Source organism: Salarias fasciatus, chromosome 1 (genome assembly GCF_902148845.1).
Source record: "Salarias fasciatus chromosome 1, fSalaFa1.1, whole genome shotgun sequence".
NCBI classification, from domain to species: Eukaryota; Metazoa; Chordata; class Actinopteri; order Blenniiformes; family Blenniidae; genus Salarias; species Salarias fasciatus.
In genome coordinates this window covers 1,755,076-1,780,228 of record NC_043745.1, presented here as the reverse complement: position 1 = coordinate 1,780,228, position 25,153 = coordinate 1,755,076, and the positions used below count along the sequence as shown (strand labels likewise).

The window sequence follows — 25,153 nt, the reverse complement described above, 5'->3', positions numbered from 1 at the left end:
TCTTATCTGTATGGTCATCACTGCTCATGTCTAAAATCAAAATGGAAAAACAGAACCATGTCCAGGTCTTTATTAGATTATAAGATGAAAACATAATGTTACCAGACAGGTAACAGTGATTGAAGTCTGATTTAGAATGAACTTGGTGGCGTATTTACCTAATTCACGTTGAATGTTAGTGTCTTCAATGTGAACAGTTTTCTGTTTCATCTTGAATTAACCAGAAATAGTAATGTTTGAATGCTTAATAGCATTGAAAAAGTCCCCAGTGAAACCAGAAGAAAAGGCAAGATATCAGCATGAGAATAATACCCTTTCCAGAGAGGGAAACACCCTCAGGAAAAAAGGAAAGAGAAGAATTAAACAGCACGAAAGCTGGTAAAAATGAATGGAGTGCTCTCAGCATCTGTTTGTGTGGTGTGTGTTCCCTCTTTATTACGTCTCTTTAACTTAAAGAGCCTCAGCAGCCCAGTAACCGTCCTGAACCAGTAAACCTGCTCCCTGACTGATGGCGGCACTGCTCGGCTTTATATTGGAGCATTTCTTTCTGAGGCGGTAAGCGTGAGGAGCCCGGCTGAGGCTCAGGAGAACATCGCGCCCTGAGGATCAGCATGTCCCGAGGAACACACACCATCACATCGCTCGGCCGTCGGAGCCGTGTTGGAGTGTCTGGATGCGGCTCCTCTGGTGTGTTTCTGGAAAGCTCCCCGTCCCTTTTGATGGCCACTAAAGGACGGTCACCTTCGGTGTGCCTCTCTGGATGGAAGCCCCCACACAGGGTGGCAGTCGCCTTCAGGGTTTAGTGCTCGATGAGGAGAAGGAAGCGCCTGGCAGCGGTGAAGAAAAGCACGAGGCGAACGGAGGAAGTGCCCCACAGGGAGGGTGTTAAGTGTTTACCAGATGAAGATCTCTCACTGACACACTGCCACTGCAGCTAATCAGCCAATCACTGCTGGATTCTGTCTAAGAGGCCTGATTGGCTGATTAACCCAGCTCATCAGCGCACCACCCGGTGCGAGCACGGAGAATCATGAACACACACTGCAAATTACTGTCAATCCTCCATGCGTGTGTGTGTGTGTGTTTGTGTGTGTGTGTGTGTGTTTGTGTGTGTGTGTGTGTGTGATCTCAGCATGCATTTCTAATCTTCTTTGCATTTTTAAAAAAGTTTTGACTGTGCGTTCAGTATGCTCCCAAAATTCAGTTTCAGAAGTTCCCAGCAGCTGCAGACTGGATGACACTCTGTGTAATTAGGATTAAGCTGTGGATCCAAAAGAGAGATCCCATTCATTCACTTCTACTCATGGCTTTTGATGAAATATTAGCGTTGCAGTCTGTTAAGGTCATGTTAGTGCATTATGAGTCCATTCCGAGTCTGTTTATCACCTGCCAGTTTGTCTTTTCCAGTGTTGCTTCTGTCTCGTTTCACCTTCAGGGTGCTCTTTCTTCTCTCACTCTCACTCCCACTAGCTCTGAGAAAGATCATGCTCATTGACTTTTGATCTTCAGTTCCCACACTAACAACATCACGTTAGATAAACTTGCGACATGCAGTCATGTTCAGTATTTTGATCATGAGAAAAACATTTGAATTGGAGACATGAGTCCTATGAGTGTGAATCCGCAGTGCAGTATTGAACCAGGTGTCTGACTCTGGTGTCTGTACCGGCGATGTGAGATTAGGCTCAGAGGATTGCTCGTCTTTCTGGGGTTAGTTTTATCCCATCTTTCTTTCATTTTCCGTGGTCTTTCAGTTTATATTTTCACCTGAGGAGCTGGAAGTCAGTCTTCTTTGTGAATGTGCAGTTTCCTGTTTTAACACATTTCAAAGTCTGCATTATAGAAAGCTTCTCAGAGGAATTCAGGACGTCAAGAGAATGAAATAACTGAAGTCACGTCTTTGATGGTTGTTCTGATGGAACGATCGCCGTGTGTGACGGATTCTTAAACTCTGACTGAAATCAAGCTTGGATTTAAATCTGAAACGTAACTGGAGCGCTGTGATAACGCTGAGGGAAACTCCTCTGCTCAGACTCTCCTTGCCTCCACGGATAAGGGGATAACACCAGCTTGCATTGGTATTCTCAAACATGAGCGCCTCTGGGTCCCCGGCGTTCTGCATGCGGTGAATGACGGACAGCGCTGGTGTTTCCTTCCTCCTCAGTCTGGTGTCATTCTGCAGCTGTGCACTGGAGGCGCTGCACGCAGTGGCCAGTCAGTCGTGACCTCCTGGTTTCCCCGTCGTCATACCCAGTCCTCATTCTTCCTCTCACTAACACTTCACCCCGTCACCTCTCCTTCCCCTCACTTCCATGATCATGAGTCTTTGTCCATGCAGAGCACACGGACACGGGGTCCAGGCCGGCCCTCGGGCAGATCAATGCCAATATTTATTTCATGTCCAATTACTGGGGCAGAACCTGCGTCTGCAGAACGCTGCGATGAAAGTAAACGTCTTCGCACCGAGGAGCACGCGGAGAGCACATTAGAGGAGCCGCCTGCAGCCGGAGCTTCACCAGCGAGCAGTATGAGTACAAGAGCAGGTTTATAGGATTCCAATAGAGCGAGCTACAGGCATTACCAGGGGGGAAAGCTCAGTGAAATCCAGTTGCTTTGAGCAGGAGATCCCTCCTCAATCCTTTTTCCTTCCACTACCTGCTTTTCCTTCTGCGTCATAAAGCAGCCTATCCATTTTTCTGTTTTAGCTCTCGTCCTTTTTCGACAGTTGGACGCGGTACTCTGAGTGCCGCCGCAAGGAGAATCATCAAAGTGGGACGGTCCAGTTTATCTCCAACTAAATAAATATGATGCCTATAACTCCGTGAAGCTGGGAATCACTCTCTCAACAGTTGGCCTCAGAACTGTTAGTTTGTGATTCAATTTCACTACAAAGTGGTGTTTAAAGGGCAGCTCTGGTTTTTTGACACTTGGACCTTATTTCTAGGTGTGTCATGCTCATATACTCACTCAGAAAAACATGGTGCAGCTCGGAGTCCTTCAGAAGTTATTTAGATCCAACCGATTTAGCGGGAGCCACGGCAAGGGAGCTTCAGCGCGGGACATAATCTCTGCAAAATCGCTCATTTCGGCTGTATTTCTTTATCCGTCGCCAGTGTTACCATAAAGTCAGCTCGTCTGCCGTCTTCAGGTGGGTCAGCTGATGTGGATCCGGAGCCTACCGGTGAGGAGAGGGCTCCAGGAGGAATGCGCCCCGCGGCCGGCACGGAGCGCGTCTCCGCCCGGGAGCGGAGATCCGGCGGGAGAGCTCCGGCAGCCGTGCGGGAGCGTGGCGCGCCTCGCGGCCCCGTAACGGCTGGGGTTACGAAACGGAGATAGGCGCTGCCCAGCGCACTCGCAAGGGAGACTTTGACTTTGATATCGCCCAGTCCTACACTCAAGTGTCGATTTAGAAACCTATTTACAAAACAGCCACTCAAACGGTTTTTGTTTTTATTGTGGTAATAAGACACAGGAAACAGCAGATCAACATCCGGGTGTTAGCAAAATGGCGACCATCTGTGTTGCTAATGGTTTTGAACTGTAAAATATATACAAATCATAGCAGAAGACCTCACTTTGGGATTTATCATCATGGAACATTTGGACACGAGTCCAGAAAAGATACCAATGTTCCAGTAGATGTATCTCAGCCCGTGAAAGAGGTACGATCACACCGAAGAGCTCATTCAAACGGCGCAACTGTTAGCTTTCAGTCAAAGCAAGTAAAGTAAGTCTCTGTGATCTGTGGTTGAAAAGATGTGTAAGACCTGGGAGGCATCTTTTCTCCTCACAGTGACTGTCATGTAGCCACCTGCCACTAGTCGGCACTGCAGAGTAGGCCTGGGCGATATACCGAAAATTTATCGTTACCGAGATTTACTACGATAACTGACGTCATTTTGCCCATGGCGGTAAATTTGGTATTTAAAAAAAAAGTCAGCTTTGGCTGTGTAGGTGTGCTGTGTGCCCTTTAAGACGCTGCGCTACGCGACTCCACCAACTCCTGTTTAACATCCCAGCAGCCAGCAGAAGAAGCTGTCAGCAGAGCAGACAGACGCCGTTCGACCCTCTGAACATCCCAACCAGCAGACATGATCTCTGAACACATAGCATGGAGACATGCTAGTTTAGCCGCTACCGGCTACAGGCTAACAGCCTGCAGGGCTGCAGATTAATGCTGGTCCGACCGCCCCAGACAGTGAAACTCCTCACCAGCTGTTTGGCTGATTTTTCCTGCAGAAGCTCCTCATGCTGTTTTATTGAACAGGCCGTATGTTCTGCTGTTGTGTTTGTTTATATCACGCTGCCTGTGCAGCTCTGAGTCCAATTTATAGAATTATAGCAATTCTATACTCATTGTCCGAGTCCGTGCTTCGTGTCTTCTTCTCCATTTTGGAGTTGCTGTGTCAGAGTGACAGCGCCATCTGAAGGCCTGGCGGGTGAACTACATCGTTTTGAGTCCTTGCTATTCTGCGTGGATGTAGATATTTCCTGAAGCGATGCTGTGTGGACAGGAAACTGAGAAGGAAATTGTAAACAAACAAGTTGGGCTCATTTGTAATTCAGGGACAGGTAGACGTCCAGTTGTGTTCCATTCTCAGCTGCTCATAACACCACATCACACTGGAAACATCTGGAACCACGGAACATTAATCATTTCCCAGAGTCCTCCAGTCCTCGGATTCTCCCTAAAGCCCACAGAGAAGACATTTACATTAACAGCAGAGTTCTGTCGGATCTGGACGTCTGTTGCTGTGAAAGTTAGAATACATAGATATATTTTGTACCCTAATCTTGATAAATCTAAAAGGATTTCAAGAAAATTGACCCCATATCATGAGAAATAAAATAATAATGTTTGCACCACCTGAGCCCACAGTAAACTGTCATAAGTTTAATCCAGTACAATAAAAAGCTGTGATTAAACGCCCCCCCCCGCCCACCCCCCCAAGTAGTTACCGTCCATTTATCGTTATCGAGGTGAACTGCTCAATATTATCGTGATATTTGAGGCTATATCGCCCAGCTCTACTGCAGAGTCACTTGGGCAACAGAAGGTAAAGAAACAGGAAACGTGAAGGCTGAAAATAAAACCTGACTCCCCTCTGGAGCAATGCACAACCACATGAAGCAACTCTGTAACCTGCTCCACCCACATGAAGCAACTCTGTAACCTGCTCCACCCACATGAAGTGTACACATTAACCTGCACTGATGGTTGTTTAAGGTTGAGATTAAAACTAAATAAATTCTGCTGCTCAGTTGCGGATGTGACCACACATTTCAACAGTCGTTTGAATCCTGTTCGGTAAATGTGACCGTTTATTTATTTATATTTTTCCCTGCTGCAGCATGTGATCAGTGAATCAAGCTGTTCTCTGCTGATGATCTTCTGTGTTTTGGCTCCATTCAGTGCAAACAGCTCGTAACCATACGAGAGGCGTTCAAGGACACTCAGGATGTTGGTCATTGGTATTCATTGTCCGCTGCTGGGTGCCGTAAATGACTTGTTTTAGCCAATCATAGGTTCTGTTGTGAGCCTCTCCGGCTGTTTGATGGTTGATCGCCTCTCTTTCCAGAGCTTCTCCTCACATTGACGGCGCAGTGTTTTGTTTTGTGACGCCTCTGGATTCAGCGGTTGAACCAGTGGTTAATGGTTGCTGTGGAGCCGTGATTGGCTGATCGGTTATTCAATTAATGAACAGTTTAACAGGTATACCTGAAACACATCTCCCGTGGGTGTTTAAACAATGATGAACTCTCATTCGAGGAAATGTGAAGGATTGCATGTGAATGAAAATGCAAACATGAGCAGTGGACGCCGCCGGTGACCTTTCATTGATCCGCTCGCCGGTCCTCCTCATCCATTCACCAGGTGTGAAGCGTCCACCTGTGAGGAGCTGCCCGGCATAGCTGAGACGCTTCACGGTGGATCAATAGTGCCTGATTGTAGCTACCAGTGTGTCACTCAGTGACTCTCGTCTCTCTGTCTCCATTTCAGATTTGTTCCTCACCACTGTTGGCTCCAAGTTCGAGACCTGGCTCAACAAGGTAAGCAGGGCTTTGTTCGTTTTTGGCCTTTTAGCTTCTTGCTGTAAACATAACTTTTAAAACACAGCGTGCAGCACTGGACAGATGTTACATCAGTCTTTCCTCTAAATATTGATGGATTTACTGAACTCGAGTGTGAAGATGGCATGTGGAGTGAAAGGTCTTCAAGACTGCTCCGAAAAATCTGCTTTGGTAGTTTTCGAATCACAGAGCGACTCGGTACAAGAGAAAGCTCTCAGTTTGACCTCGAGCTTCAGCTCTTCTCAGCACACAGGCTTTAAAACAAACTCATCCTCACGCTGTGAAAGGAAACGGTAAATGGAGTTCACACGCGTGTGGCGCTTGAGATAGATAATCACAGTGAAGGCAGCCGCCTCACAAGGGAATCAAACCTTCAACCTTGCCATTGTAAATCGACCTGTTAACTGAGCTACAACCACCCCATCATGTGACTTCCTGTCAGGTTGGCTCTTTTCCGTGGATGTGTCGCTGGAGGATCTGGTGGAGGAGCTGCTGCTAGTTGAAACGCCACCATAGCTCCAGTATGAGTGCTCAGTCGCTGCAAATACACTCCATACCCAAACAATGTGCGTCGCCACAAACGCCTCCGCTCACTACCTGCGTTGACGCTACGCCGCCTCCTACAGCATTACTGAAAGCGTGGCACTCTGGGAGTTGTTTTTGTGGACTGGAGGAGAAGCAGACAGAATGTCCAGGTCCACCAGCTCTTCCTGACTCGGCTCCGCCCCTCCCTCCATCATGGGTGAGGAGCGCTCCATCCCGTTGGGCAGACATGTTGCACAGTCCGTGAAAACATGATCCATGGTGTGTGTTCAGGAGGCTGCGGTGTGGAGTGTGTGCTGTGCCAGCAGGCCAGGTGAGCTCAGCTCCTCCGAACAGCAGCAGAGCTGAGTTCACCAACACTTAATATTCTGGAAGGGCTTGGAGGGGGAGGCTGCTGCTGCCGCCGCCGCTCCTTTTCCCATCAAAGGGCTCTGTTTGGAATTCAGCAGGTCGAGCCACGAGTTGAACAGAAGTGTGTCTTATCGGAGGAGGGAGGGAGGAACGAGGAGACGAACAGAGGGAGATGGAAGGATTTGGCTGAGCTGAGACGTCTGAGACGGAGAGAGACTCGCAGGAGTGAAACGGAGCAAATAAAGTGATCTGCCCAAAGAGCAGCAGGATGTGAGCCGGCCGGCGCCAATATTGATCAGGAGAGAGGCTGGAGGCGGAGAGCGTCTGGACATCAGCTTCTGTCCGCTCGCTCCACAACAGCTTCTCTCCATCATCTCTGATCACTGGAGAATCTCTCCAAAACATCCAGCCAGGTTTACTCATCACATCCTGAGCTGGATCAGCTGCAGCAGCCCGAGAGCAGGGCGGAGGGAGGGGTGGAGGGGTGGGGGGTGGAGGGAGGAGGGAGGAGTGGAGAGGAGTGTGAGGTTCCTCAGTCAGGAGTTTCCTCCACGGAGACGGGTCTGTCTTTGAAGGTTGTCTCCCTGAGGCCACCGGAAGGAGGAATTAATGTTTCTTGTTTGTTTGTTTTTTTTGTTTTTTTTGTTTTTGGGGGGGGGGGTTGTAATGTTGTTCACGTTTAGCCTGAGAAGGTCAGTGCTTTTCATCTCATCATTTCCATTCATTTAACGGCCTCTCTGAGCGAATAGACTGAAGGGTTGAATGAGAAGTGTACCATTGTCAGGGACTTGGAGTCTAATTCTGAGTATGCAGTAAGACGTCTTTTAAAAATGTCCTTGTAACTGAATCCACACTGAAAGTTCCTTTTGTTTGTTTTAAAGCAGCACTTTGCAAGATTTGCTTTAGCGCTCCCCCTACTGGTCTCTTGCGAAAGCTCACTGTCGTAACGCTCTCCGCATCACGCCCCCCGCGTGCAGAGAGCGTCCTACTCCCGTTTCCTTTTTTTCCGCTCGTTAGACAAAGCTTTTTTTCTGTCTTTTGATTCTGCCATCCTTGAGCACCTCAGGACGGCGTTGCTAACGCTAGCGAGGGTTTCATGTTTGTTTTACGCGCTTTTGTTAAATCTTCTGCAGCAGCAGTTCTTCGCGCTGCCCGGGAACTTCCTCTGGTTCTCCCTCTGTCATAGACATGCCTGCCTCGCACACTCAAACAAACACAACAAAAAAACAAACACACTTCTATAGCCAACTCACTCGCGCTCACGTCTACAGAGGAGGTGCCACTCCTCTTTATTTTTTAGTTACCAAACCGAAATTAGAACCAATCAACACATCATGCAAAGATGGTCTATTGCAACACAATGACAGATATCGCACTCCAACAGCTTTTATACTTGTAATCCCGTATGAGCGCCGTAAAGCAGGTTTGTTCTCTCAGATGTAGTCGGGTCGCTCCTCTGAAATTGCAAGCGCTGTTTTCAGGACTCAGACCCCGGGGGGAGTGAAGGGACTGGCGAATCACCGTGACAAGTCTTTGTTTACCCCCACAGGGATTCTGAAACACATTTATTGAGGTAAAAAAAGTTGCAAAGTTCTGCTTTAACTGTAACCAACCTGAAAACCAAAATGAATGCCATGTTTTAATTTCAGCTTACGGTTGTATTTGAGCCGTTTCAGCTGTTCCAGGGTCCATGTGGTGAGGCTCAGTGGCAGTTTCATTTTTAAAGTTGCTGGTTACAGATAGCAACCTTTTCCGTGGTGATGTTCATGTTTTTGTAATACAGGCGCAAAGTCAGTTTATTCCACCGTTGAAAAGGCTGTTACATGTCAGGTGTTCACATCTCAAGAAACATTTGGGGGGAAAACAGTGGAAAACAGCAGAAGTGGATGAAAATGTTTAAAAGGGGTGAATGTAAAGGACTCTGGCCTCCGTGTTCCTCACTTCCACATCATGATTATCTGGAAAGGTCAACGTTTCATTAGAGAGCTGGGAGGAAGGAGAACTTCCTGATGAGTAAAGCTCAGTCTGGAGGTCGTCTTTACGTCCCGTCAGAAGAAGAGAGGACATTAAGAAACCCAGCTCTCACCGATGGACTCCATCAGTTCAGTCTGGAAACATCTCCGCGTGCGCAGGACGACAGGTCACTGCAGCCACAGTGCCCTTGAGCAGCAGCACAGCTGCTGCCATCGACACACAGATGGAGCCGGAGTGTTTACAGAGAGTGCCGTTTTCCCTCATTTTCACAGAGATAGCTTTCAAAAGTTCCTCGTTGGGAGCAGGGCCTCTGAGCAGAGTTGTTGTGTAAACGGAACCTGAAGTGGGCTGTGACGGTCCCCGTCCTGTGGTCCTCCTCCTCGCTCCTCGCTCCTCCTCCTCCTCCTCCTCCTTCGGCTATTTAAGCTGACGAGTCTCACCTGTGGAGGCTGCCTGCCCTGCACTGCCACGTCTCCTCGTCTCTCTCCAGCCTCCTCCTCCAAGGCCTTTTTATTTGCATTAATAAATTGGCGTTAAATCGCTCATCGGCGCTTCCTCGTCTTTTCCTGTCGGGGCTCCAGAGCCAAGCCCTGACATGGACCCTCAGTAATCCCCTCAGTGCTGTCTGTCAGTCTCAGATGGGGTCGCTGCGCGCCCCCCCCCCCCGACAACGAGAGGGAAGGCCATCACAGCACGGGGGATAACCTGAGGGAGGGGAGTGGTTACAAGATCCATTCTGCCTCGTTCACTTCGTCTGTGAGCGAGGAGGCGGATCCCTGCTCGCTCACAGACATGAACATGTCTGTTTGCTGAACTTTCCTCATCGGTCGGAGTTTGGTGAGTTTCACCGTTCACTCCAGGAGCTGCGTCAGGATGAGTGTCGCTTTCCCCGGTCCCCGCCCCCTGACAGGTGACAGAGATCATCTCTCACTGGGAATTCTCCCCCGTCCACATGTCAAACTGTCCTTTAGCAAGTCACTGAATTGTGTCTGTCTGTGTGTGTGTGTGTGTGTGTGTGTGTGTGTGTGTGTGTGTGTGTGTGTGTGTGTGTGTGTGTGTGTGTGTGTGTGTGTGTGTGTGTGTGTGTGTGTGTGTGTGTGTGTGTGTGTGTGTGTGTAAGCATGTGTTGGGAGCAATGAGAACAGAAGGGAAGAATAATAAGACCTGTAATCCCTTCATCTTCACACATCAATCAGCTCCTCTTGAACTGACACACACACACACACACACACACACACACACACACACACACACACACACACACACACACACACACGGAGGTTGAACACCCTGCGTGCTCCTGTCGGCTGCCATGATTGGAGGCTTTAGATCTAATTGGTGTGAGTTTGACGGGATTATCTTCCAGTCGTGTCATTTTCATTTCCGCGGGTCAGTCTGGACAAACATGCAGGGAAAGGTGGGCGTCACACACCGCCGCCACAGCCGCCGCGCCAAGGAAACACAGATCTGAACGCCTTGCGCTCATGTCACATCCAGCATCATGCAGTCCTCCATAGTCCTCACTTCCTGCTGAGTATTTAAAGCCCAGTGAGACCGTCCCCCCCTCGGTCATGATGTTCAGGTCCTCCAGTGCTGATTCCTGGAAGAAGTCCTCCTGACCCTCCAGGTCTGATTGAGTAGGTCTGTGCTTCCTGGCGGTTTGTTGTTTGGTGAACTTCTTGTTAAAGCAGATTATTTCCGTAGACACGCCTCTAAAAGCAGTCTCTTCAAACAACCCCCCTGAACCGGCCCACATGGATCATGTTTATGTTTTCAAGCTGAAACACCGACGGAGGTCAAGAGGGCAGTCGGTGCACCGAGGCCGTCGGGTTCCGGGCTCAGTCAGCAGATTCCAGTCCTGGAAGATGAACTGAAAGACGCTCCGTTATCCTGAGTCCGTTGGCCGTGGGAGAATCCTCCTCTGGGCCCGAGACAATGAACTCCAGTTCTCACACAAACACTCACGTCTCATCGCTAAATGTTATTTTGTTTTCTGATCGTTTCACACGTCGTTTCCTTTACCTTGCAAATGAAACAAACACTTTACAGCAGGGTTTTTTTGGTTTTTTTTTGGAAGGCAGCAGCATAACTTTGGTTGTTTTTACATTTCCTCATAGTGAGTTTTGTGTCTCGTTTACACAACTTCTAAAAATGAAAAACATTGTTTTTGCATTTTTGTTTCAGAAAAGTTTTTCGCGTTTACACAGCAATTTACAAAAATGCTGGAATGATGTGGTTAGCACGTTGGGCCAGTAGGGGGAGCTGTTTTTCTTACTGTCCATCTACTCAGCATGTGCTGTGGCCAACATCCCCAGTAGCAGCGTTTCATTCCATTACAGAGAGCCCAAGCAGTTTCAGAAAGTTGTGTTTTTCTTCATTTCCACGGAGACACGTTTAGAGCATTTTCAAAAGTTGCATTTTTCCTCGTTTCCACAGAGACACAGTTGGAAAGTTGGAAAGTTCCACCTTGGGAACTTTTTCAAAAAGTTTTCAGTGACTTTGAGCAGAGTTGTCGTGTAAACTCCAGATAGAAACACGACGGGATTTTCCAGGTTCCTGTTGAAACGCTGGCGTGTGAATCAGGCTTCTGCTGGGTTCTTTCCTTTTCAGCAGTTCCTCCTGTAAAGACTCCCTCTTCTCTCTGTGGCCCGCCTCGTGGTCTGAAGAGTTTTCTTAGACAGTTTGTTTGGCCTCTTTATGACACATTCCAGGATGAGCAGTGATGGGAAACTCCACCTGGAAGTGGAGGTGCTGGAGCTCCGCCTCCCGGAGCGTTCCACGGCAGCGCTCGTCACTCGCCTGCTGATCTTCACGTTCAGACTGAGGCTGCCGGTAGAATGACCCACTGAGCACTCTGTGATCGTTACAGATCAGAATTAGACCCGCTGTACTTCCACCAGGCCAAACGGACTCTCCCCCCCCCCCCATTTCAGAGTTCCCCTGAGGGGAGGAGGACCTTAATATTTCAGCACTGGACCTGTACGGGCCGCACGGTAGCAGATCATAAAAGATTCACACCTCCTTCACTGGAGATGTAGTTCCAGGGTTTCACACACATTCAGATATGTTCACCTCTTCTTTAATGAGCACAGCGTCTGTCGGACCGCCGTGCTCCCTCCTCACAGTGGACCACATGATTTGCTGTAAAGCACAAGAGGTAATAAGCACACATGACTTTCACTACCACAGATTAAAGGATGAATCTGGAGCCACAGTTTTCACTCGAAAACGTGGCGTTACCAGTACTTGAGGCTCATTGCCACAAAGCAGAAACACGTGGAAGTACAGACATGCTTGATTACCAAACACAAACGCTCTGGTTGTACTTGCCGTTATTGACCTGAAGCTTCATGTTCTGCTGCATCAGTCAGTCATCCAGCATCACGAGCTGTTTCCTGCTGTGTACAGCGCACCGAGATACGCAGGGAAAAGAGGTTGATGATATACAGGCAGAGCAGAAACATGTGTCTCTATGATATTTCCTGGCTTTGCGCTCGTCGTGGAGACGTTTATGACCGTGTAAGGACATCCCTGTGCATTAAAGTGAGTGGATGTTGGCAGGATTTCATCCCGGCGTTGTTGGAAGGTCCCCTCCGTACAGAAAATCCATATCTGGGCCGCCGTGCTGCATCATAATGTGTGACGGAGCAGCGCTGCTCCAGAGAGCAGCTGTTATTGGCCGTGCTGTGATTTTCCTTTATTGAAATGTAACTGCAGCTTATTAATGTGCCGCTTTACCATGCTATCATTTGAACCAGTGGTTTCATATTTACAGTCCACTTGTCTTCCGCGCTTGGTTGATTGCTTTGATTAGCTTTTTCCTGCTTTTCATGTGGAGGAAAATTGAGTGTAATCACAGCGTTGTGTGATTTGTGCGACAGTATATATGTATTTACAGATGCGCACTTTGAACAGTGTGCCTTTATCTCCTCTTGGATTGTTCTGTATTGTCTGTTTGAAGCTCGACTATATGACCAGTCAGCATTCAAACATTCAGCTTCATGCGATCTATGACAATGTAAATCTTCAAAGTGGCCGTGAGAGGGTTTCCTGTCTGCTCTCAGATCTGTGTTCAACATGCATTGACTTCATAAAGTCAAGAAAACCCGAGATAGAACAGACTGGTGACACTGGGGACACTTTCTGGTTGAAATGCTTGAAATGTTGGAGCTGCTGGACGTTTGAGGAAAAGGTTCAGGTGAGTGTTGCTTTAGTGATGACCTCCAGTCACAGCGAAGCGTTCTATATCAGTGTAAACTGTAAAGTGATGGTGTGTCGTCCAGTGGTGTAATAATAGCCCGTAAGGTGATAGCTGCCCAAAGCACGATGATTTTGGCCCTTTTGATTAAAGCCACATGCGCTGCCACCAGCTGGACAGTGGCAGTCATTCGCTGTAATTTCACCAAGTGAACGCTCGTCATCGTCTTGGGGCTGCAGCACGTTAGCTTTAGCATTAGCCTTAGCTAGGCTCAAAAGAGGGTGACTTCCCAGGGTCCTCTTCAGGTGGGACGCCGCCTGCTTGTCATCATTCGGGCTCCCCTGTTATTTTTGGCCAGTTTCAAGAAAATGCTTTTTGCTGTGACAGCTGACGGAGACGTTGGGGTCTTAACATATATCTGAATTTTTTAAATGAAATGCTAATCAGTCAGTCAATGCTCCCTTGCTGTGCTGCCATTTTGCTTAGTGCTGTGGTGTAACTCCAGTTTCAGCCATTTTAAATGTCGATATCCAGAAGGCTAGAACATGACACTTCTGTCCTCGAAAAGCCGCAGCGTTTGATACCAGATCAGTCGAAATCAGCCAAGAACTGCAGGAGAACCTGCGCAAGACAAGTGTCTAGTCAGTCGGAATAATGAAGAAACAGGCTTACTGTGGTGTCGGTCCTTTCAGCTTCCACACAATAAAAAAAATAATGGAATAAAAAATGATTCACAGTTTATAATTATAATGGAGAGACAGTTGCAGTATTTACCCTCAAAGCCTTTCACTAGACCTATTTTTGAAAATCTAACTTCATGAAAATTTGACTTACTATTATTGCATTATTGACTGTAGTTATTCCATTTTCAAATATTTTTAATGGAACCTCCATGGATTTAACCATTAAATAACTTAACAACTAATCAAAAAGTTTTCAAAAAATGTTACATTATCAGCAGTGAAACTGTTCTTCAGATTAACAGCAGCGTGACGTTTTGAACCCGTTTCCATCAGCAGGTGCTGGTTTGGTCCCTGCTCTTCATCCTTCCCCGTCCAGCTGGACTGAACATGAGCAGATGATCTCCATACACACTCTTCAGATTCCATCTCTCTGGTTATATCAGCTGACACATCGTCAATAAGGCTGCCAGCGGCTGTGCATGCAGACTCAGTTAAACTCACACCAAGAGGAATTTGACTCCAGTGATGAGGGTTCTTTTCAGGTTATTTGCTACGTTCTGACTTGAGGGAAGTTTGAGGGAGAGCAAGTTGAAATGTAGATAACTGGAGTGAGGCGATCTCTCTCTGGTTCCTGTTAGAGGTTCCTCTCAGTGGTTCTGGTCCTGGTCTACAGTAGCTCCAGGTTCCTCTCAGTGGTTCTAGAAGTTCAGATAATTTGCCTCTCAGGTGTTTTGGACCAAATCTAATAACTACTTCTATTTTATCTGAGTTCAGCAGCAGAACATTCAGATTATCCAGACTTTTATTAGTTTGACATGTTGATCAGTTTCATCTGGTTCTACTGATCAGTAGATTTGTGTATCATCTGCATAACAATGGAAGTTCATGGATTGCTTGATGATGTTCCCCACAGCAATAATAATTTAAAGCGTATAGGTTCTAAGACAGAACCCCATGGAATTCCATGTTTAACTTTAGTATAGGTTCTAGCACAGAACTCTGTTTAAGTTTAGTATAGGTTCTAAAACAGAACCCTGTGGAACTCCGTGGAACTTTAGTCTGAGCTGAAGAATCATTCAGAGGAACCAAGTGGAACCTGTCTGATCAATATGATCCAGACGAGTTTATTGCAAATCTTTAATCCAGATCATCTGTTCCAGTCTCTGTAGGTTGAGGTTCTGATCAGTAGGATGAATGAGATCTAACAGAACCAGAACAGAGCCCAGTCTGTGTCGTGACAGACTGGCCACACCCATGTGTGAGGCCATGAGAAGATCGTGAGGAACCATGTATGGACCCGACTGCAGCCTCCCATCACTATGCCTGTTTGGATGTGTTGTTCTATGGTGATACTGATGGAACGTCACTGATGATTCCAGAATCGATAGAGCATGACTTTGAGCAGGTGTTGATGTTGATCACAGTCACATCGCGACCTTTCACCCCAGACCTCTCTGAAGCAGCTGTTCAGCAGATCTTCTGGGTGTGGATCAGAGCAGAGCTTCCCTCCATCCTGCCCTCCTGCTCTTCCTCATGTCTCCATTCTCTTTGAGCGGCTTAATGCAACAGCGGCAGGTGCACGTTCTGAGAGGTGTTCAATAAAAATTCAGCTTGTGAGTCATCTGCCAATCAGAGTTTTGATCAGGATCGAAGGGATAGTTTTTTTCTGCTAAAGTTGCAGAAAAACACAGAGTTAAAAAATGACAGGAAAAAGTCCAGTGAGTTTCAGACTGCGGTCACCTTCCTCCACTCGTAGAAAAACAACTTACCTTGTGAGCTGGAAAGGATATTTTTACCCCCTTCCAGTGTATTTATACCCTTCTATCCTGTAAGGTATATTTATACCCTTCTTTTACTACCCCATAGAAACCACATGTGATCTGTATTCCTCTGTAAATCCACACACAGCTGGATCAACAACCATCAATAACACAACACACTGACTCAGGAAACACCACAATGTTTCAAGTGAAAATGCATCGTGTAGCAAAGATTTAGATTTCACACTGCAGTGTTTTGGAAATCATGGATATTTCTGCAGAAATACTGAAGACGGTGTAGTTAGCATGCCACGCCACAAGTTGGTGCTGTTGTCTGTTTTAGTGATGACACCACACACACAGTCCTCAGAGACCAATACACTCAAGGAGAACACAGACATTCCTATGGACAGACCATAAGCTGGACTGTTTTCAAAAAGTTGTGTTTTCTTTGGCTCCTCACACCGTTGTCGTGTGAACGAACACCTGAAACACGACGGATGTTTTAGGTTTTCAGCGCACATGGTTACAGCAGAGCGCCGCATCCAGGAAGTGTTGGAGTGAACGGTCCAGACGCTCCGTGCAGCCGCAGCGAGCGCTGCTGTCCAGAAGCAGGAGGCGGACAGCGGACAGCGTGACATGTCTGGACCGTCGCTCACTCTGCCAGACCGTTGAAAGCCTTTCACAGCCTGTCTGTCTGCTGTATGCCTGACATCTGGCCTGACGGCGCCATGACACACCTGAGCGTCCAGCGTGCTTTTAGCAGAGGCAGCAGCTCCGGTCCCACTGGAGAGTTCACTCGGCGATCCGGATCAGCTGTGAACAGTGTTTCAGAAGCAAAGCTGTTGGTTGACTTTGTGGGCTTTGGTCATTTTCCCTGATTCTTGTGTTTCTAAATTCCGTTCTGTGAAAACCAGGAAGTAATATTCCATTAATGACATGGAGTATGGCGCGTCTTTTAACATGTGGCCCAATCTTCTGTGTGAAGATATTTCTTCACTAATCTCTTCAAAGTCTGGACTGGAAGCGTCGGTCTTTTCCAGTCTGCAGACCTCACTTCGGCAGAGCTCAGCTCTGTTGTTCGTCTGTGGAGAGAATCTCTGCAGCGCTGCTGAGTCTGCTGGAAAATGCATGTATATATTCATCTGGTGAAAGTCTGTGGAGTACGCACGCTGCTCACGTTTATACACACACACACACACACACACACACACACACACTGGAGCTGAGCTTTGTGGCTTGCTCTCTCCACTCCATCAACGCTCCCATGAAGCTGGGCTGTGTACGATGAATCCACAGCTCCTGCATGGCGATGCTGATGACTCTGTTGTGTGGAGACTGAGCGCCCAGCTCCTGGATTTCTGCCTTCACACACTGCGTTTAAGCCGTAGCTGACTTATTCATAACCCTTAAAGAAAGGCAGCCGTCCACAGGCAGGTTGGAATATGTATGAGCATCCCCGACACCGAGTAATCTCCCCAAGACAAAAAAATAACACATGGAAAAAAATCTCTGCTCCACAACCTGTGGAGCTTCTGGAGGGATTTTAACCAGCAGCAGCAGCAGCAGCAGCTTTAGAACGCTGGAACAGTGAAACAGTTTGTGGATAGAATGAAGCGCCGTTCAAACGTTTTCAAATGAAAAGGAGAACTTGGGGAGCGTTTTGGTGTCTGTTCACACAAACAAGATGCTCTGAGTCACCGGCAACGCCATGTTTTTTCAGAGTGGCTTCTAAGGTAGAACTTTCTGAAAATGCTGTGACTCCGTCTCCATGGAAACAGAGAAAAGTCAGCCTTTCTGAGACACTGCGACTGCACAAGCCCACCACAGCCGTAGTGAACGGCAGCTCTGCACATGCTCAGTAGACGGACGGCTGCAGGGCACTGCCAGTGGTGTCAATCCCTTCTTCTTGAATTTTATTTGGTTCACCTGCTTTTTTTTGTTTGTCTGTTTTTGTTTTTGCTTTAAAAACGTGACTTGCAAATTGAACAAAGCGATCGTGATGGTGATCTTGGTAATAATTACCCCCCCCCCCCCCCCCCCCCCCCCCCCCCCCCCCCCCCCCTCTCTCCCCTCTCTCAGGATGGGAACTTCACCAAAGCCGGACCCCCAGTCGAGCCCCCGGCCCACACTGTGGGACAGTCTGCCTTTGTGGACTTTGGTGAGTTTCACTGCGACGCTTTAATTAGTCAGTAATTAGTTAATTGCAGTTTCACAAAGTCACATTGAAAAGAAATCAGATGTCTGGAAAACTTTCTGAAAATCCACAGAAGTGTAGCAGGTCAGACTGTTCTCAAAAGAAGTGAGCTGTTCCACAAAAGTAAGAGTGTGTGTGTGTGTGTGTGTGTGTGTGTGTGTGTGTGTGTGTGTGTGTGTGTATGTGTGTGTGTGTGTGTGTGTTTCCTCTCCTAAGCTCTTTAAGCTCCTTCTGCATTTGATGCTGTGTCGCTACAAAAGCTTCCAAATAGGGCTGCCTGCTCTTTTTAGGTTCACTGCAGCTCTCTGATCACACACACACACACACACACACGCACACACACAAGTAAATGGAAAGATGCTTCAGAGGCGTGCGTGCGTGCGTGCGTGCGTGTGTGTGTGTGAGCGTCTTATCCCCTTAAACAATCTTGGCCAGTGGTCTTCATTGTTCAGCCCAGCTTTACATTTATCCTCAGAAAATCTCCTCTGGTCTGTAATCTGCAGGCTGCAGCCTCAGAGTGCTGCTGGTCGTCTCATCAGAGCCCTGCCTTGGCTGTGGGGGGGTCGGAGGGGGGGGATGGAGGGGTCCGGGGGCGTCCTGGGGCGTCCTGGGTAACAGTGGGAGACTGTTCTTGAAGGGAAATCCACTAGGATGATTCTGATGGAGAATGAGATGGCAGACTGTAGCGAAGTCAAATCAAGGCTGTGTGGATCCAGCCTGAACCCAGTGGCTGTCTGGTGGTCTGAACACCATGCAGGGTGCAGAACCTTGAAATGTTGAAGTGTAAAACGGATAAAATACAACCCAGAATCAAGGGTAAAGGTTCTGACGCTCAGTGTTGGCTTTCCATCCAAACCAGATTGATTCATAAAAACACTTGTAACGTGATCAATGAATGATCACAGGATGTGTTTCTGCTTCATGTCATCACTTTAAACCACCAGATCAAACCTCCTCTTCTCTCAGAACTCATAATGAACCATCAGCCACCTCTAAAGAGTGTTGAGCTCATGAAGGATCAGATGGTGGCTTCATGTCCGTCGTAGAGATGTAAGCCAAGGGTGGCAAAGTCCTTTTAGTTCAGGAGCCACATTCAGCTCACTGTCATGTTAAGAGGGACAGGCAGGTAAGATAGAGCCATAATAACCTTATAGTTTAAACTTTAAAGTTTTTCCTTACCGTGGTGCAGTGTGCCTGATGAAAATGTTTATACTTAAAAAAAACAAAAAAACAGTTACTGCAGAAAGAGACTCCAGTCTCAACATGAAGCCAATTTTACTGAAACCTTCTGGTGTTGAATCCAGGTAAATGTCCTCTAAACTTCTCCTGTAGCTGTTGCATTATGGGTCGTTTCTCCAAACTCCCCCTGATAGCATGGCTCTGAGGCTGGTTTGATATCAATCAGGCAGCTAGTTTTGATATCAACCAGGCAGCGAGTTCTGGTTTTGATACTAAGCAGGTAGCTAGTTTGATATAAACCAGGAAGCTTTCATGGCAGCATCGCTGACGTCTCACCTCAGGGCTAGGGCTGCGCGATGTACACGGTATGACGGTAGAAACGATATAAATTTGGCCACGGTACAGATTTGTGCTCTACCGCTATACCGTCAGCTCACCTGATACAGTTTAACTGCTACTACTACGTAAAAAAATTGCTGAATGTTTGGTTATAAACCTGTCTTTCCAGCCTCATTACCAGTATCCCATGAACTGCGGAGACCATCAGGAGGTGTGGTTTTATTTCTGAGTTGTATATTAAGTTGTGACTTTTCTCCGGGGACGCTTGTGATAATTGACCTGCAGCAGGTTTTAAAGCTCTCAAGTTGCAGTTAAGGCCTGGAATAGCAGCTCCAGTTCATTCATGTCCACAGAACTGATGGAAGCTCACTGGTCCGTCTCCAGCGCCACCTCCCCGGGTCTCCTGCTCCATCGCCTGAGTCGGGCACGACGACATTCAGACGTCGTCTCAGTTCAGAGTGATCATCTCGGACCTTGACTTCCCTCCATCGCTGGTGTTGGACCTTCAGCAGCTCAGTAGCTGCACTGTGGTGCTCTTCAGTCTGTTCAGAAGGCTTTTTTCTTTTTTCTGTTCTCCTGTAGCGTCTGCTGCTCCTCATGCACGCGACACATCCTCAGTATCGACCGGATCACAAAACAATGCAGACAAAATCATCTGCACCGTGTTTTCTGCTCTCCGGTTGTTGTTTTCTTTTTTCTTCCTGAATGATTTCCTTTGTTTTGGGCGTGACCCCATCAGGCTGTTTGACTCATTCACTGTGCTCAGAGCAGCTTTAATTAACTCAAGTTTTACACACACACTCTGATTAACACAGTCTTACTGGCAGGATTAATCTCTTCATCTAGCAGCTGGAGGTGTCCATCAAATATTTAGCAAACAAATGTAACCTCAGCAAACTGCCAATAATGACTGAGCCGGGGGGAGTGACCGTGGTGTGTGTGTGTGTGTGTGTGTGTGGTGTGTGTGTGTGTGTGTGGTGTGTGTGTGTGTGTGTGTGTGTGTGTGTGTGTGTGTGTGTGTGTGTGTGTGTGTGGTGTGTGTGTTGTCACCATTGCTTTTTTTTCTTTTTTTGCTGTTCAAATCTGCAGCTTATCTGAACAGAAAGTTTTCATGTTCTTCATGTGGCCCTCGCTGCCGTCGTCCTGCTTCCTGGGCTGGGGGGCTGGGAGGCTGGGGGGGGGGGGGGGGGGGGGGGGGGGGGGGGGGGTGTCACTCTGGGACGTGGCCCTCGTTAGCTGCAGAGTGGAGCCTCGGAGGGTCACGCCTTTAATAATCTGACACATTCTGCCAGAGATGCCTCGCAGGAACATCACAACATCTTTTCTGGTCCGGTTTTGTCTGCTTCGCTCGGCCCCTCCTCGCCTGTCGCTCTCCATCTCCACTCCTCTTGATCTTGCTCTCTATCTCCCATCTACAGCTTCTTCTCTGTCAATCAGGATTTTATTTTATTTTTTTCCCTGAATGCCCTTTAAGCTTTAAATATTTCAGAACACAAATAATAAGCTAAAGTGAAGTAAGTCTTCCGGCGGCGCTGCAGTGTGGTGGTTATCTGTCTGATCCACAGAGTGAGACACACATCAGGATGTTTTTCACTATGAGTTCAGGAAAGCTGCTTCAGGCGAAAGGCGGCGTTTATACCCACTCGATACTGTGATTGGTGTTTAATTCATCAAAACGAAGATGGAACGGCCAATAACGTTGTCATTTTTGAATGTACTGAAGTTCATTGTGAAAATTACCAGCCAGTGAAATATTAAAAGTGTAAAACATTTTCGACAGCCATCATGTGGGGAACGTTGCAGTGTTACGGATCATTTACTGGAGCCAATATGGCCTCATTGGCATGACAGTGAAAACAGAAAACCTCCGTTTAGGAGTCTGTTTATACGACAGCGGTGCTCAGGGGCTCTGGAAGCAGCTGTTTGGAAACGTCTCGACTCCTCCCTCAGTCCTGACGTTCTCAGCTGCAGGGCTGCTGTCCACGAATTTCAGCAGATTTCCTTTTTTAAGTGAGGTTAAGCTTTAAAGTGAGGCCTTTTAGCAACTCGTGTCTTCGTTTGGCCCTCAGTTTTCTGGGTGTCTGCTGGGTCAGCGGGAGCAGAGGGCATCCTGGGAGAACCAGCGAGAGAGGAGAGGAGCCCCGGCTGGAAACCAGCGCTCACCTGAGAGAACAGTCGCATAAAAACCTTAAATACTTCAACGGCACATGCCTGAGCTGGATGTGTTTTAGCTGGGAGCGAGGAGTGTTCTCTCCTCCACCTCCTCATGGAAGCGCCGGTGCGAGCGCTCTGCCGCGCCAGACAAGGTCGCGTCCGACCGGCCAGCCGACCAGCCGTCCGCCTGCCTGACCTTGACCACGTTATCGCCACGCTGCGTTTGTTTCTCTGCATGCAGCCGCCTCGCCGCGCTCCTCCCCGGCTAATTAAAGACCACGGCTTGGTTTGGAGCAACAGGTGAAAGAGTGAGAGGATGAGGAGTGAGAGGATGAGGCCGAGCAGCACCTCAAAGGTGACACCCAGTGTGATGGAGAGAAAGATAAGATAAAAAGCGGTGCAGCGGCAGATGATGTGGAGGAGGAGGAGGAGGAGGATAATGAAAGGAGAGCAGAGAGCGGCGCTGCGTCCCTCTGTGATCTGAAGTGGGAATTATTTCCATCACACATCGCACTCACTCAATTCTCACTCTGTCCTCCTCTTCTCCTCTCCATCTGTCTCGCACCACATTGTTCCTTCATCCTTATGCCTGGATCTCCGTCTGTCCGTCCCGAGCTCTCTCCTGATATTAAAAGGTGTTCTATTTCGAGTTTAGAATCAGAAAGGAGAACATCAACAGCAGCAGTAACGTCAAAGAAGGCATCAGTTGATCCCCTGTGACGATATCGCTTTCTGTCTGGAAGCTGTGATTTCCCTGCAGCTCGCCTCACTTCCACACAGCAACATGTGATTTTTAGCATAACATCTGCATCTGACCGTGTGATACAGAACATACAGACTGAGCTGGAGTGGAGATGCACAGGACACTGCATACTTAATGTCATCACCGTATCAGCTGGTGCCGTTACCACAGACTGAACTGCCATGAAATCCTTTGCAGTGCATGTCTTCACTCAGATGGTCCCAATGCCCTGCAGTCCAGCAGCTAGACCTGAGTGTGTGCAGAGGTCAGGGAATGTTGTGATAGAGAGGAAGATGTCATGAATACCGTTTAAGGCCCATTCGCACAATGTTTTCAAGGAAAAGCAGGAAGCCTTCCTTCTGGTTCAGCTGTTTTTAGACTTTAAACTGCAGTGATTCCCAATCACTAATGAGCGTGTTTCTGCCGGGAGCGAATCTGAGTCTGCTCCCATTTCAGCTAAATGTTCAGCTGGACGTTCAGAGTAATCTTCAGCTCCACGTTCAGCTTTGTAAAACTGGTGGTTTAGGAAATGAAACATGTCAGACCTTTCCCTTCCCATGCATTCCTGTATTTATCACCGATGGTGGTGTTAGAATGCTCGACATGTGAAACTGCTATCTGGCAGCCCAGTGCAGAACATACTGATGCAGTGCATCTGCCATTAATGGTTACTGGTGAATAACTAAGGAAATAAAGTGATTAATCACGATTAAAAAATGTAATGTTTTGACAGCAGTAATTGCCATGCTTTTCTATTGTGACAAACCTGTCTCCATTGAAAGTTCAAAGTTAGCAAAACGAGACGTACTCCAGCTACACATGTCTCAAGCTGTTGGGTTCCCTCCCTAAGAAGTCATCTAGAAATCAATGTGTTGTACTTGGCGCCATACAAATAAACCCAAAATGAATTACCGCATTGGCCCGAATGGAAGACGACTCTGATTATAAGACGACCCCTATTTCAAATGTCATTTTGAGAAAATAAAAATATGTTGAAGACAGTAAGGTTACTCAAAAGATAACTTTTTATTGTACAATTATTTAAACTCAAAAACTCACAACAGAGATAACATTTAATGTGATTTAGGATTAAAAAAATGACTGCAGTATTAAAAAATATATTCTCTTTCTCAAAATAAGCAACAATAAGCAACAGTTAAATACCTCAAAGGTTCAATAGCTGAATTAATGATGTAAATAACTTTAGAACCATCAAATTCAAGTTCTGTTCAACTTCATGAACTTTAATAATTCAGCCCTCCTGAATGTTGGGTTCAGTCTGGCCTGTAGAGAACAGTTCTTCAGAGAGAAAGCAGCAGGTTTCAGCTGCTCTGAGCTTTTATTACTTTCTCCTGAAGGCTGCAAAACTGAAACCAGATATACATGTAAGTGAACAAATACACAAGATGGATCACAGCACACATCACTGTCTAAACAAACAAAACAAAAAGTCAGTATTTAAAATCAAAGCTGCTAGCTCAATGCTAACCATTAATAGAAACACCATTAACATGCTAACGGAATTAGCATCTGCGTTGAAACTTCAAAACATGGGCTGTTTGAGAGGAATCTTAGAAAAACCAACAGCAGCCACACTGCTCAGTCTTCTTCTCACACTGCTGCAGGCTGACTCTCTGTCCAGCTCACTAGCTCCCCCTAACGGGGCGGCGGAGCCACTGCATGGAGCAGAGGCAGTACAGCTCACCGGGACTCTGGCTCCATCCAGTCCTCCATCAGAGCACCACACCATTTTTGAGAATACCATTCCTGGAAAAAAATATCGTCTTATATTCGGGCCAATACGGTAATTGTTGCACACCAGCTGAGAACACATGCCATAGTTTTAACATGAAAATCACTGTTTTACAATCTCACTCGGTGGTCATTTTTATCCAAATATGTGTCTCAGAGACACAGAAAACTGACTGAGACTGAGCACTTGGCCAACATGATGCGCCCAGTAAATATCACGAAGAAGCAGCTCATTAGCATCCTGAGTCTGAGCTACACACACACACACACACACACACACACACACACACACACACACACACACACACACACACTTCACTGTCTGAATGTTCATGGATAAAAATGTGTGTCCATGCACAAGTGCAGCCCTGCTTCCTCTGCAAGCCTCCTAATAGATGCACAGCATATGCCAGACAAAACAGGACCATCTGCCTTATCACTGAGGTAATTGCATTTTTCAAAATGACAGCGACCGATGCATAATTCATCATTAGGTAAAACACAAACCAAGCTCACAACTGAGCGTGTCAGCCAGTGAGAGTACGACTTGAAAACCAGCAGCAAGGAACCGGCAGCAAGCGACCAGCAGCAGGAAGCTCGTGTCTTGGAACCTTCAGTGGGTAACTGGCAGCATCAGTGGCGAAGCTGGGATGGATTCCACATGGGTTTTCATATGTGTCAAAGGGGCCCGCATGTCGCATTGCACACAAGAATAGAGGACAGGAAAAAAAACCAAAAAAGTGCAGTAAATAATAATAATAATCTAATCACGAGTTAACAAATGTATGGGAAACACTCATAAGTGCAAACATAAAGCCCATTACATGTGGACCGTTATTGTTTACAACCACTTTTTATTGATGTAACCCGGTGACAAGAGGAACAAGACCCTTTGTGTGTTTACGTTTACATGCAGACAGTAACCCTTTCTTAACCGGAATATTCGCAATAACCTGGTTGCGCACAGCCATGTAAACACCGGCAAAAACTCTATCTAGCCCTCCTACTAGCAACTAACCGCTGAGCGCTCGGAAAGGGCCCCGTGCGGGGGATTTTCGACAAGCTGTCGTTGCAGCGTCTAGCGTAGCGCCTTTATCTTGTCATTGAAATTGACTGATGTCAGCCGTCCCTCGGGACCCCCTTCAGCTCGGGGCTCTATGTGTGGCGGCGCCTCTGGCCGGAGAGAAGCAGCAGCTGCTCATTCCGCCT

The 25,153-nt window shown here is 47.3% G+C and overlaps 1 protein-coding gene across 1 annotated transcript in view; it reads left to right on the top strand.

Annotated features, from left to right (window-relative positions):
- The window catches only part of itfg1 (integrin alpha FG-GAP repeat containing 1), a 183,227-nt gene that overhangs the window by 34,373 nt on the left and 123,701 nt on the right, over window positions 1-25,153 (top strand). The window contains exons 7-8 of the mRNA XM_030082604.1: window positions 6,002-6,051; window positions 17,664-17,742. Coding sequence (XP_029938464.1) covers window positions 6,002-6,051; window positions 17,664-17,742 — 129 coding nt within the window. The remainder of the gene's footprint in view (window positions 1-6,001; window positions 6,052-17,663; window positions 17,743-25,153) is intronic.